At 48.1% G+C, this 14,267-nt stretch overlaps 1 protein-coding gene across 1 annotated transcript; it reads left to right on the plus strand.

Moving 5' to 3' along the window:
* The first annotated feature begins 14 nt into the window (after positions 1 to 14).
* LOC104286952 (inositol 1,4,5-trisphosphate receptor-interacting protein-like 1) lies at positions 15 to 1,385 on the plus strand. The gene has a single exon (XM_009885601.1). The coding sequence runs from the start codon at positions 15 to 17 to the stop codon at positions 1,383 to 1,385; it is 1,371 nt and encodes a 456-aa protein (XP_009883903.1).
* Positions 1,386 to 14,267: the final 12,882 nt, after the last annotated feature.

Genomic DNA, 14,267 nt, shown 5'->3' on the forward strand with positions numbered 1-14,267 from the left:
AGCTGAGCCGACAGATGACTCGGCTGCTGCGGGAGATGGAGCGGAAGACCCAGCAGCAGAGAAGCTTTGCCCGGGGAGCCCTGCTCTTCTCTGCCTTGCAGCAGTGGCAGTTCTGGGCCATTGCTGGAGTTGTGGTCGTGCTCTTTGGACTCTGCTGGTGGCTGAGGAAAAGGAGCCAGCAGCCAGACAGCAGCAGTGAAGAGGAGAGCTCCAGCAGCGACAGTGAGCAGGTGCAGGACGAGGGCGGAGAATTTGAAGACCACCTATTGTTTTCTGAGATGTACATCCATTGGCCAGTTCAGAACCGGGTCAGTGAGTGCGTGACTGTGAAGGACCTGGTGGACAACTTCATGCTTGTCTTCAGATCGCTCTTGTTAAATAGTTTATTCCCAGAGCTGCAATCAGCCATTGGGTTGGGCAGTGCATTTGAAGGCTGGAGTCCCTGTGAAGAAGATGTCATCTACCATGTGCTCGTGCCCATGAAGCCTCCCCGTTCGCACACCTTCCACCTGGAGCTGTGGGATGCTGGGGAGACAATGGCAAGGAACTTCCGCATCCGCGTGGAGCAGAAGTGCACCTGCATGAGGGAGCGTCTGGTGGGGGACGTGCCGTGCTTCCTCCACCACCCTGAGGAAGAGCAGAGGAGGAATGAGAAACACAGTCTCCTAGACACCCTCTGCACAGGCTTCTACCTAGATGCACAGAAAACTGCCCGCTGGTTCCATCTATTGGTGAGATCAGCCTGGGTGCTTTTGCCTCAGGCATCCAGTTTCCGTCTAAAGATGCTGCCTTGCAGCCGCTCCTGCAAATTCCAGCTGACAAGACCCGACCAGAAAAGAATCATCATTGAGATTTTGTCTGGGGTGCAGCAAGGCGACTCGGACATCTTTGTGACCAGCCAGAGTACAGAGGCCATCTTCACCCCAAGCACCATGTGGCCAGAGAGCTATGCTGTGGCAGAGGTGAAGTTCTTCCAGCATGTGGCCCAGCAGGCCCCACGTGACACCTTCCACCTCAAATGCCTGCAGGTCTGTGCCCACATCTTGGTGGGCATAGACATTTCCACCTATACCCTGAAGACAGTTGTGATGCACCTCCTGAACACCCTACCCCTGGGGGGCTGGAACAGAAGGGAAGTCATGATGCGGCTGCAGGATATCATGGAGTACCTGTGTGCCTGCCTGGAGGAGAAACGCCTCAACCACTTCTTCTTTGGCAATGAGAACATGCCTGAGGAGATAATCTTGCCCCCAGCCTTACAAATGGCTGAACCTCACAACATCTTCCAGCACCTGGTACATGATCCGGAGGCCCACGCCAAGGCACTGCATGAGTTCAATGAGTTGAAAAGTCGGCTTGTAAGACTGCTGTTGTGTGGACACTGAAAGAGGTCTTCATGCACAGAGCTGTTCCCATCCCCCTGGCACCCTCCCTTTAAGTATTTTTAAGCACTAATAAGATGCCCCCTCAGTCTTCTTTTCTCTTGACTAAAAAGACTCAAGTTCCTCAGTCTTTCCTCATAGGAAAGATGTTCTAATCCCCTAATCATCTTTGTAGCCCTTTGCTGGACCCTCTCCAGTAGTTCTTTGTCCTTCGTGAATTGGGGAGCCCAGAACTGGACACAATACTCCAGATGTGGCCTCACAAGGGCAGAACAGAGGGGAAGGATGACCTCCCTCGACCTGCTGGCTACACTCTTCTTGATGCAGCCCAGGATGCCATTCGCCTTCTTGGCCAACAGGGAGGGAAGGGAAGAGGAAGGGAATACCCTGCACAGCAGCCCTCTACCAAAAGCGGCGGCGTTGTCCTCTCAATTGTCTCCCCAGCGCAGCAGCCGTTGATGACGATGGTGGTGACAAAGATGAGTTTCACCCTGCTTTCTCCTCACACTGTCACGGCCATGATGACAACTACACGTGGGCCCAGAAATTCTTGCCAGCAGCTCTGGCTGGGCAGGGACCAAGTGAGAGGCACCACACTGGGGTCCAAGTGGAGAATCTGCCCGTCCTAGACACTCCCTGGGGAGCTGGTGCCATGGAACTGAGCCCGCTGGACACGGAGAACACGCTGCTCAATTGGCAGCGGGCATTACTGCTGCACCCTTCCTCCACAGCAAAAGCACACTCTGGGGAGCCAGAGCCGATGCAGCTGAAGAGGCCATTGCGAGAAGCTTGTGACAGAGCTCACCTGGACAGTGACTGCCTTCCCTCTTTGAGACAATCCCTTCCTTCTGGGAGTCCACTCCTTTTATTCGGTGCAAAGATTTCAATAAATGCTGTGTTTTAACAAAAGCTGCATCTGCACATCACTTTTTGGGGGAACATGGGCATAGAGTGTGGCTGCTCAGCTGCCACAGAGTCAGGGAGCATTTTGTTGAAGAGCTGATAGTGGGCCCTGGCTTCAGTGATTCTGTAACTAAGGCTCTCCCACCTGTCCATGCTCCTGCGTTGGAGCAATGGGAAAAATTTGTCACCCTCCACAGCTGTGCACATTACCTGTGTGCCGGAGGGGGCCTGCAGTGTCTTCCTTGGGAGCCATATGCAAACCAAGCCCTGGGAGCCCCACAGCATTGCCCTTGGGCGACCCCAGTGAGGTGGCTGTTCAAGTGGCGAGCCCTTTGCACAGGTGACAAGTGCCACGACTGCGGAGTGGGGCTCTGGCTGCTCTGGCTCCGGTACGAGCAAGAGACTCATTCACCATACTGTCTCCTGACCTGGAAGCTCAGGTTCCCACCACCTTAACTCGGCAGACATAACGCGTGCAGCAAGGTTAAAGAAAGCTTTTGAGATGTCTCCAATTCAAGGCACGTACTTGTGCAGTCCGTGTCATGTTTATGAGGAGCAGTGGCCTGACAGCAGCTGTGTGGCAGAAGAGGTGCACTCATACCTGTATTTGGGACACCTCCAATGGAAATCCAATGACAGTATATGGGTGAAAATTTGCAAGATAGACAATAATCAAAAGAACTGAGTCTAGAGTCTGAGTGCTAGAGAAGCCCAGGCTTCTCATTTTCGGTTAGACAGTGCAGATCATGACCAGTTCTTCCATGATGCACAAAGCTACCAGAACCTTCCTCGCCTAGTGATGGATCTTTGGAAAATGAAGTTAAAATTGAGATGGGATTTTGTCCCTTCAGCTTTCACACCAGTGGTTTTCACTCTGTGGCCTAACCTTCCCCCCAAAAATGGCCATAATAACACTATGTTTGCAATGCATCTTTGCTGGTTTAGAGAGGTAAAGCACATTTTAGTTTCGATACTTGAACGCAAGAAGAGAAACATGTTATTTGAGTATGATCTCCCATGTGATTTTTTTCAATTGAATACATCCATGATATTCTTATTTAGTGCTTTGCACCCATCCAGCTTCAAAGAGCAAGCTCTGAGCTACAGTTAATGACAATTTGCTGATCTGTTGAACCTGTTGCTTCTTTCTTGAGGCTTTGTTTCCCTCTTGTGTACCTTTGAGCTTTTGAGCCAATGAAAATGCTTACCTAGCAGGTTCATCTCACCAAGTTCTTTTGATCAAGGACAAGGCTGAGAATCTGGGGGACAAAGAAGAATGACAAGCACTGATTTAGACCAAGAAGACAATGCAATTTGCTTAGCCCTCTGCATCCCAACAGATTGTTACCACAGAGTCAGGCTTGCCAGTGCCCCAGGCCAAAGCACTTTCATCACATTAACTGGTTCCTTCCAAGATGTTCCAGGTTTTCTAGGCTCTTTGACAATTTCCTGTCACTTCCTCAGAGCTGCTTACCCTTCTGCAGTTTCTTCTTGGATAGGGGTATCCTGGATTGTATTTTCTCTTTTTTGTATTCTGTAAAAATCCTGAGCCACTGGCAATTCTGGTCACAGCAGCATTATTTAAAGCTTTCCTTGACCAGTCTTTTTTCTACTCCCAGAGGATAACTGGCACAGCTAGCCAGATGCTGTAGGATCTCCATCCCAGTTGTGTTCAGGCACAACTGAACAGCCACTGTACAGCCCCTGGGTCCCAGCAGTGCCCCAGGCAGCAGCTGTCTCTTACCTAAGAGCATGCTGCAGGGTCTGCCTGGCAGCACTTCCAGCTTGCTACCAATTGTTACCTTTCCTCAAGTCCCTTAGCTGTCATGCTACAGAGACATGAATACTCTCAAGAAGGGAATTAGTACAGTCTGGGCCTAGTTCCTGGGAGTCCCATGATGCCAAAGAAGGAGGGCTGTCAGGAGCAGGCTGCATAAGAAGGAAGGTGATTGTCTGGTTTTCTGTGCAACTGTGAGGGTGTTTAAATGCCAGGAATCTGTAGGAACTAGGGCTGCTCGTATTGCAAGCTTCCAACTTTAAGAAATGCTTTCAATGAAAGAAGGGCTTTAGACAGTACATAGATTCATCCATGCCTGACACTATTCACTGAGTAATAGCAAGGTCACAGTTGCATGTGGGCCTGCAGGCCATGCCAGTGGCCCTGAGTAAGCATGCCAAGAGGCGTGCTGAGGTGCAGGGATAGTTAAGGACAGCACAATGTCTAGAGAGGATCCCATAGGTTATATTGTCCCTGTCTGTGTGCAGAAGCTTCTCTAGGAGCAGTTGGTTTCAAGAGGTGGGTGATCAGGCTTGGTGACAGGCTGATGCTGCAGCTCTCTTGACAGATAGCAGGATGACACACTTATACACTGCACCACACCACATGTCTCCAGAACCATGTCCCTCCAAGAAGAAAGGCTGAGGGAGATCTAACAAGGCCAAGTGCCATGTCCTGCACTTGGGTCACAACAACTCCATGCAGCACTACAGGCTTGAGGAAGAATGGCTGGAAAGTTGTGTGATGAAAAAGGATCTGGGGGCGCTGGTCGACAGCCAGCTGAATATGAGACATCAGTGTGCCCAGGTGGCCATGAATGCCAAAAGCATCCTAGCTTGTATCTGAAATAGTGTGGCCAGCAGGACTAGGGAAGTGATTGTACCTCTGTACTCAGCACTGGTGGGTCCTCACCTCAAATAATGTGTTTGGTTTGGGGCCCCTGACTACAAGACAAGCCCTGAAGTGCTGAAGCGTGTCCACAGAAGGACAATGACGCTGATGAGGGGTCTAGAGCACAAGTCTTATGAGGAGAAGCTGAGGGAACTGGGGTTGTTTAGCCTGGAGAAGAGGAGGCTGAAGGGAGACCTTATCGCTCTCTACAGCCCCCTAAATGGAGGTTTGGCGAGGTGGGGGTTGGTTTCTTCTCCCAAGCAACAAGTGACAGGAAGAGAGAAAATGGCCTCACGTTGCGCAAGGGGAGGTTTAGATTGGATATTAGGAAAAATTTCTTCTCCTAAAGGATTGTCAGACATTGGAACAAGCTGCCCAGGGAAGTGGTAGAGTCACCATGCCTGGAGCTATTTAAAAGATGTGTAGACGTGGTGGTTAGGGACATGGTTTAGTGGTAACTTGGCAGTGTTAGGTTAACAGCTGGGCTTGAAGGTCTTTTCCAACAAAATGATTCTATGATTCTAATTGCTGTCTTCCACTACACAGAGCCTGTCTTTTCTCAGAGGTGCACAGTGAGAGAATGTAAGGCAACGGTCACACACTGCACCAAGCGAAGTATGGCATGAGAGCAGATAGGCCCTGGAACAGGCAGTCAGAGCAGGTGGGGAATCTCCCTCTTTGGCAACATTAAAATTTCAGCTGGACAAGACCCTGAGTGACATGTCCTAACCTTGGTGTTAGCCATGCTTTGAGTAGGGGGCTGGCCTAAAAACCTCCAGAGGTCTCTCCCAACCCAGGTTCTCTATGTTACTCTGCTTGTGACAATAAGGATCAAATGGCCCTCATGACCTTGTTGTGAGTGGGAAAGACTTCATAGCACAGGTGTTTCCATTGCTCTGGAGGCATTCAGGTGGAGCTACCAGTAACAAAAGCATTGTCCACAGACTGTAGGTGAGGGTCACTGCTGATGGTGAAGGGAGTCTTTTGTTTGATGATGACAACAGCATAGATGAGCTTATACAAAACTGCGCTTCTTGAATCCCTAATGTATGTGAGGAACAAAGAAAGAGCCAGCACAGATCCCCACATAAGCTGCTAATGATGGCAGAGATATCACTGAGCAAAAGGAGTTGCTGTTTATAGTTGCCAACACTGTGGCCAGGAGTCACACAGCACTTGGGCAGTTTTCCATGCTTGGCTGCCTGTCACAGCAGCCCTTACCTCCTGCATACTGGAGCTCTTATCTCAGTATCAGCCAGCTAGCAAAGGCAAGTAACCAGCTCCGTTTTCTTCGCTCATCGAAATCAGCCCATTTCCTTGACAGTTGATAGTTATCCACAGGAATTTGGCTTTGCAGATCTTAAATAACAAACCAGGAAGTCTGAGGATCTTTGTTGAAGAAAGCTTTAGCATAAGTGTTTGATAGCCTGGCATGAGATCACAGCATAAAACGCAAAATGACCCATGTTAGAAGACTGAATGTTCTGACCACAGTTATGAGTAACAGATATTTATAGGAGAACTGTAAGAAAGTGTAAAATGAGGGTCATGTAATGATTTTAGCCGTAAGAACAACAGGAAGTACAACCACAAACACATGGTGAGGCATTTCCATGGCAACTGATAACACTTTCCATTAAGCTGGAGTTAATTTCAGGCTATAATCTGCCTAAGGACACAGAACGCATAAGGATACAGCAAGATAGCTAATGCCACATGTAGAAAAGGGAAATCGCTGAACTGTGGTTATGATGAGAGTGAGGAGGAGCAAGAGCGGGACTTGGCATAAGAAAACCCTGTCCCAGCACGTCATGTCACGGGCAGGAAATGCTCCCTGCCCTCCATTACCACCGGATCTCACTACGTGGGTTTCCCTGCAATGGACTGGGTAAATAATGCAGGTGCGAGAAATCTGCATCGCTTCTCTTTCCTTGGTCCCATAACTGCGTCATGGGTCTCTCCTAGCTTAGGAACAAAAAGTATTAATTGCTTTACCAGACACACCGCCTCCATGATTGCCAGCCCCCTGACCAGTCCCCCAGGGCTTCCTTCCACCCTGTTGAGAGCCCAAGATCCCCCTTCAGCCCAAACCAGGCCTGTCAGTCCCTGTTCCAGCGACACTGCAGGTTGTCAGTTTCCAGATTCCCCCAGCTTTCCCCGGCCTGGGCCATGGCGTCTGTCAAGCCAGGCCCACCAGTACGTCAACAGCCCAGGAGGCTTGAGCTCCTCCTGTCTTGTCACCATGAACCTGCTTGATAATCTGCAGATGTGATTGAACCTGCTGAGGGTCTCCAGGCCTGCCCTGCTCCCTGAATGGGGGCAGTGGGACAGGCCTTGGAGTTAGCACACTCAGCTCCCTATTCCCCAGCCCTGAGGGAGCTGCTGGCCCTCGCTGCACCCTGGCACAAGTGTCTGCCATGCCATGATACCTAGGTTCTGCTGCAAGTCCTGGCCAGGAAACTACACCCCAACCCATCCAAAGCCTCCTGCACTCTAATAGATCCTGTTGTTGATATAACTGCAAGCTACAGATTAGATGGCAGCAGGGAAGTCCCAAGCGAAGGTTGAACTGGGCCAACAGAAGTCCGTCTGTCAACATATGAGTTGTGGAGAAGTGTTACTGCTTGATAGCTGGATCTGTTGGTTTCCCACAAATGAAAATTACAGTGATGAGGCCTTACGTCTGCTTCTTCAGCTTCTTCTTGAGTGGCATTGAATAGGTCTGTCAATCCAGCTGGCCCAAGGTCTTGAGGAACATGAGAGAAGAGCTGCCCTCACCAACAATTTGTTCTGATTAACTAGCATCTGGGACTGTTGTACTAACTTGCATCTAGGCGGGATGCATTTGTGATCTCCCAGTGCACAGGATAGTGGTAGCTGGTTCATCAGATAGACTGTCCCATTTACCTTCCCAGCTATCTAGACAGGTTATCACTCTGGTTATGAAGCAGGTGTGAGGTGCCAGCATCCACCCTTGGATGAAGATCTTGTACCTACAGCAGCTACCACCAGTTAGGAAGTGCTCAGTTTTCACAACTGAGGTGAGTGGTGTTAGGCTTGCCCAGTGTCCAGACCTCTGGGGTGGGAAGGAGTCAATGATGGTGCTTTGGCTTAGCCCAGATCTCCCTTCTCTCAGTGACTGTCATCAGTAGGTACAACAGGTGGCACAGCTCCACCAGCCTCCACCAAGAGCATGTTTTGCAGCTTTTAATCTAGGGAAAATATGGAGAGGAGCACAGTCACAGCTAACGGAAATTATGAGGACCCTTATGAGGAATGGCTTTAAGCAGAGCATTCCACTGAGAGAATATGGGTTCCACCTTCCTTTCTTCCCCAAAGCAACTTATTTGTGAAGATAGCAGTAGTGAACAGATACCGTGCTTTCTCTCTTTCCCTATGCAAGTGTCAACCCAAGTATGAACAAGATACTGTGTGATGGACACTCCTTTCATGTTAGAACAATCTGTAGTGGTTATTAAAGATTCACAGGCAGGTATGAAGAAACAGACTGAGAAAAGATGATGTGTATTCCCTGTTCCAGAGCTAGACGAAAACAAAGGTCACCAATATTCTGAATGCTTCCTTGCAGTCAAGGGCTTCTGGAGATGCATGCACAAATAGCAAACCTGCTATCTTGGACATGGGGCTGGAGGGAAACCCAGCTTAGTATATATACACTTCAGACAGCACGAGAAAGATGAGGTTTCCTGGCACCGTACCCATCTTAATCAAACCACTGTAACTGAAGTCAGTATCAAAGTTCTCACCATCTTCCACGAGTTTCATGTTTTTTTCCATCAATTTTCCCCTCAGATGTACTGAGGAAAGAATCCACCTGTATTATGTTCATGTCTGCTGTGCAGACAAGGAAATACTGCATTTGAATAGGTAAAGGGATATCTCTTGTCTCACAGGGCTGGGAGTCTGAGAGACACAAAAGGGTGAAGATATAGGTGCCATTATTTGTATAGAAATACTTTAAATCTGAGGAAGAAACACACCTTTGACACCCTGTAGCTTCAAAAGAAGTGAAAGGAAACATGGCACATCCTGTTTCTACGACCTTTTTCCAGTAACTCTCAAGAAAATCTTTAAATTTTTAAGGGTTTGCAAAGCTAGTTACCTTCATTCATAGTTTTCCTGTTTCCTCTGAGGTTAAACAGATTTATGTGTGAAAGGACAACCTGCACTTGACAGAGTAAATCCATCTGCTGCTGCTTGTTTACACCACTTTTACGCCTTTTTCTTGCATTTTAAAACTCAATAAAAACACAAAGCCTTGAAGATCAAAATAAGTGGTGCATTTTAAATGCTTCTGCAAAGGCTGATTTCTTTCAGTGTTTTCTAAAGATTAAAGCAAGGCATCTACTGAAATAACAAAGAAACTGCACACAAAGCAAATGAAACTGCTGGAAAATCTAAGGTCAAGCAAGTTAATCTGAGTGTTAAGAATGTCCATGGTACAGCCAAGCTCATATCTGTATAGTATCGGCTCCAAATTCAATATCTTAATTCAAGGACTTTGCTCTCCCACCCTACAAATTCTTCTCAATGGCAGCCAAATTCTCATTGAAGCTTATGGCAACAAGCTCTGACACTTGGGAACCATCCTTCTGAAATCAGTAGAGGTTCAATTACTGTAGGTAAATCATAGAATCATAGAGTCACTTAGGTTGGAAAAGATCTTTAAGATCATTGAGTCCAGCCGTTAACCTAATACTGACAACTCCATCACTAAACCATCTCCCTAAGCACCACGTCTACATGTCTTTTAAATACCTCCAAGCATGATGACTCTACCACTTCCCTGGGCATCTTGTTCCAATGTCTGACAATCCTTTTGGTGAAGAAATTTATCCTAATATCCAATTTAAACCTCCCCTTGTGCAACTTGGGGCCATTTCCTGTCACTTGTTGCTTCGGAGAAGAGATCAACCCCCACCTCGCCACAACCTCCTTTTAGGGGGCTGTAGAGAGCGATAAGATCTCCCTTCAGCCTCCTCTTCTCCAGGCTAAACAACCCCAGTTCCCTCAGCTTCTCCTCATAAGACTTGTTCTCTAGATCCCTCATCAGCTTCATTGCCCTTCTCTGGACACGCTTCAGCACCTCAGGGCCTGTCTTGTAGTCAGGGGCCCCAAACCGAACACATTATTTGAGGTGAGGCCCCACCAGTGCTGAGTACAGAGGTACAATCACTTCCCTAGTCCTGCTGGCCACACTATTTCAGATACAAGCTAGGATGCTTTTGGCATTCATGGCTAACTGGGCAAGCTGGCTGCTCCCCAGCTGGCTGTCAACAAACACCCCCAGGTCCTTTTCATCAGGCAGCAATCCAGCCACTATTCCCCAAGCCTGTAGCATTGCATGGGGTTGTTGTGACCTAAGTGCAGGCGCCGGCACTTGGCCTTGTTGAATCTCATACCATTGGCCTCGGCCCATCAATCCAGCCCATCCAGATCCATCTGCAGAGCCTTTCTACCCTCAAGCGGATCAACACTCCCACTCATCTTGGTGTTGTCTGCAAACTTCCTACTGTGCCCCCAATCCCCTTGTCCAGATCATTGACAAAAATATTAAACAGAACCGGCCCCAATACTGAGCCCTGGGGAACATCACTTGTGACTACCTGCCAACTGGATTTAATGCTATTCACCACCACTCTTTGGGCCCAGCCATCCAGCCAGTTTTTTACCGACCAAAGAGTGCACCTGTCCAAGCCATGAGCAGCCGGTTTCTCCAGGAGAAAGCTGTGGGAAATGGTGCCAAAGGCAGACAACATCCACAGTTTTTCCCTCATACACTAAGCAGGTCACCTTGACACAGAATCGGTTCAGGTTAGTCAAAGAGGTTAGTAACATACAGTGATAAGGCCAAGTATTTCTTCATTAAAAGCTAAGTCCATCTTACATGATATTCTCTGAAATAGAGTAAGCCATGGGCTTCTCATTGTTCTTAAACCAGGGACCCCAGGCTGCCTGAAGGACCCTGATATGAGGATCCCCATATAAGGAGGCTTGAGGCCAGCGAACAGCACACAGAGGGACTATTAGAATTTCTTAGAGCTTTCATAGGTTAGTGGGGAGATGAAGGCACAGCTGTGTGCTCACCACATAGGAGATATATCAATACCTCGTAGAAGCCATGACTTAACTAAGAAGTCCTGACAAATATGATGACGAAGGAGGGCATAGTCATACTCCAAACCAGGACCCGTGTGTATGTGCTTTTGAGTGGGTCTGTTGATATATTCATCCTTGGGGAGAATGAGTCATCAAACTCTTGGAAAGGCACAGAGATTTTCAGCCACCGAGTGGAGTCCTCTCCTAAGGGAGCCAAGAATTTCATGGGAAACGCTCCAGGGAATGATTAGGGAACCAATCCAGGCAGACTCAGAATCAGAAGCATTAGTGACTGTCTGCAGGCGTTCTTCTATATCCATCATCTGGTCATGTCAGAAAAAAAATAGACCCTAGGAATTCATTAAGACATGAAGACCCTTGGGGTCATCCACTATTCCTGCCACAGAGAAACAAACAGGCAGGGCATGTGTTGTGGGTTAACCTCAGTGAGCACCACACAGTCACTCACTTCTCCCCCCACCCCCAGTGGGACAGGAGAAGAGGAAAGGAAGAATAAAAACAAGAATAAAAACTTGTGGGTCAAGATAAAACAGACAAACAAACAAACAAACAAGGAAATTGTTTAGTAAGTGGAGGATAAGTGGAAGGAGAGGGAAGAAAACAAAACGAAACAAGTGATGCAAAAGCAATCACTCACCAATCACTCACCACTTCCCATGGGTAGACCAATGCCCAGCCAGTTCCCAGGAAAAAGATGGCTAATCCCCCTAAAGCCCCCTCTTTCACTTTTTATTGCTGAGCATGATGTTATATGATATGGAATATGTCTTTGGTTAGTTCAGATAATCTGCCTGCTTGTGTCCCCTCCCAACATATTGTGCACCTCCCGATCTATTCACTAGGGGGCAGAGTGGGGAACAGAGAAACCCTTCATGCTGTGCAAACGCTGTTCAGAAAAAGCTAGAACATTAATGTGTCATCAGTACTGTTTTGGTCAAAAACCTAAAACACAGCAGTATATGAGCTGCTGTGAAGAAAATTAACTCTATCCTAGCCAGGCCCAGTACATCATGTAAGATTACAACTCTGTGCCAACCTCTTGGTAAGCCCTAAAAATGTGAAAAGATCCTCAAAAACCTATAGGTTTGATCCTAAACGATGCACAGGCTGACATGTTTCTAACATTCATGGGGGTTTTGCATGGATCGGATCTCTGGGCCCCAGCAAACAAAGCGTCTCTGTACTGATTCCAATGGGACTTCTCTATAATGAAGTTTTTCATGACATCACAGGATCCCAGGATAACTCAGGTGGGAAGAGACCTCAGGAGGTTTCTAGTCCAAATTCCTGCTCAAAGCAACATCAACTCTAAAGTCAGACCAGGTTGCTCACGGTTTTATCCAGCTGGGTGTTAGAAAATCTCCAAGGATGGGAATTGTGCAGCCTCTCAGACCCTCAGGTTCTTTTCCCCAGAGCTGATCCCCAGTTAGTCAGTCCTCAGCCTGTACCCTTGGCAAGCCGCTTGGCCAGGGGCATGACTCTGCATTGGTCCTTGTTGATTTTCATGAAGTTCCTGTTGCCCGTTCCTTTAGCCTTAGAAGGTGACAGCCCTGCCCACAAGTGCATCACCTGGTCCTCTCAATTTGCCATTACCTGCAAACTTGATGGGAGTGCATTCCATCACCTCTTCTAGGTCACTGATAAAGGTGTTTAATAGTATAGACCTCAGGACAGACCCCTGTGGTACTCCACTGCACTAGGCGAAGTACAACCCATTAACCGTTAACCTCAGAATATCTTTAATATTTTTATCAATGATCTGGACGAGGGGATTGAGTGCACAGTAGGAAGTTTGCAGACAACACCAAGATGAGTGGGAGTGTTGATCTGCTTGAGGGTAGAAAGGCTCTACAGAGGGATCTGGATGGGCTGGATTGATGGGCCGAGGCCAATGGTATGAGATTCAACAAGGCCAAGTGCTGGCTCCTGCACTTGGGTCACAACAATCCCATGCAATGCTACAGGCCTGGGGAATAGTGGCTGGATTGCTGCCTGATGAAAAGGACCTGGGGGTGTTTGTTGACAGCCAGCTGAATATGAGCCAGCAGCATGTCCAGGTAGCCATGAATGCCAAAAGCATCCTAGCTTGTATCTGAAATAGTGTGGTGAGCAGCAGTAGGAAAGTGATTGTACCTCTCACTGCAAGACAGACATTGAAGTGCTGGAGTGTCTCCAGAGAAGAGCAACAAATCTGGTGAAGGACCTAGAGAACAAGTCTTATGAAGAGCGTTTTTTTAGCCTGGAGAAGAGGAGGCTGAGGGGAGACCTTATCGTTCTCTACAGCTACAGGAAAGAAGGTTGTGGCGAGGTGAGGATCAGTCTCTTCTCTCAGGTATCAAGAGATAGGACAAGAGGAAATGGCCTCAAGTTGCTCCAGGGGATGTTTAGATTGGATCTTAGGAAAACATTCACAGACTGCCCGGGGAAGTGGTTGAGTCACCATGCCTGGAGCTATTTAAAAGACGTGTAGACATGGTGCTTATGGATATGGTTTAGTGGTGGACTTGGCAGTGTTAGGTTAACGGTTGGACTTGATGATCTTAAAGGTCTTTTCCAACCTAAACAATTCTATGATTCTATGACTCTATGAATCTGATGGCATAACCATCTTTTTATCCACCTAATTGTTCAGCCAGCGACACTGTAATGTCCTCCCTTGTATACACTGCATAGGAAATGTTGGCAGAAGCACCTGTCCAGGCCTGGCACTTACACAATCTGCAACCGTTTACCTCTATGTCCAAGGTTTTGCTGTGAGCTGTTGTGGTGGTGCAAGGCTGCGCGGCCCTGCCCTGCACCGCAAGTGGACAAATGAAGCCCAGGAGAGCAGCCCAGCTGCATTTACCTGAAGCTGCCCCAGAACACCAGGCAAGAAGGGGCTCCTGGGGCTATCGGGCCTTGCCCTGGAGTCCAGTTCTTGGAGTTAGCAGGAGGCAGAGGAAGGAAATAATGTTTTCCAAGCAAGCTCCCCTGTGGGCTCTTTGCAGGCTATCCTCACCTGTCCCCAGAGCCTCTTGATCAGGAGATGGCTACCTGCCAGCTCCTCACATCCTGACCCACTTTTCCTGAGAACTCAGCAAGGCAGAGTTTCACAGACAAGAGGAAATCCCTAAACAGCATGCAGCCCAGAGAATGGAAAGTTTTGGTTGGTTTTTTTTTTGTTTTTTTTTTTG

This window comes from Charadrius vociferus, unplaced genomic scaffold (genome assembly GCF_000708025.1).
Source record: "Charadrius vociferus isolate BGI_N301 unplaced genomic scaffold, ASM70802v2 scaffold355, whole genome shotgun sequence".
NCBI classification, from domain to species: Eukaryota; Metazoa; Chordata; class Aves; order Charadriiformes; family Charadriidae; genus Charadrius; species Charadrius vociferus.

Excerpts from the sequence above, each read along its gene's own strand:
- LOC104286952 (XM_009885601.1), top strand. The coding sequence starts at position 15 with ATGACTCGGCTGCTGCGGGAGATGGAGCGGAAGACCCAGCAGCAGAGA.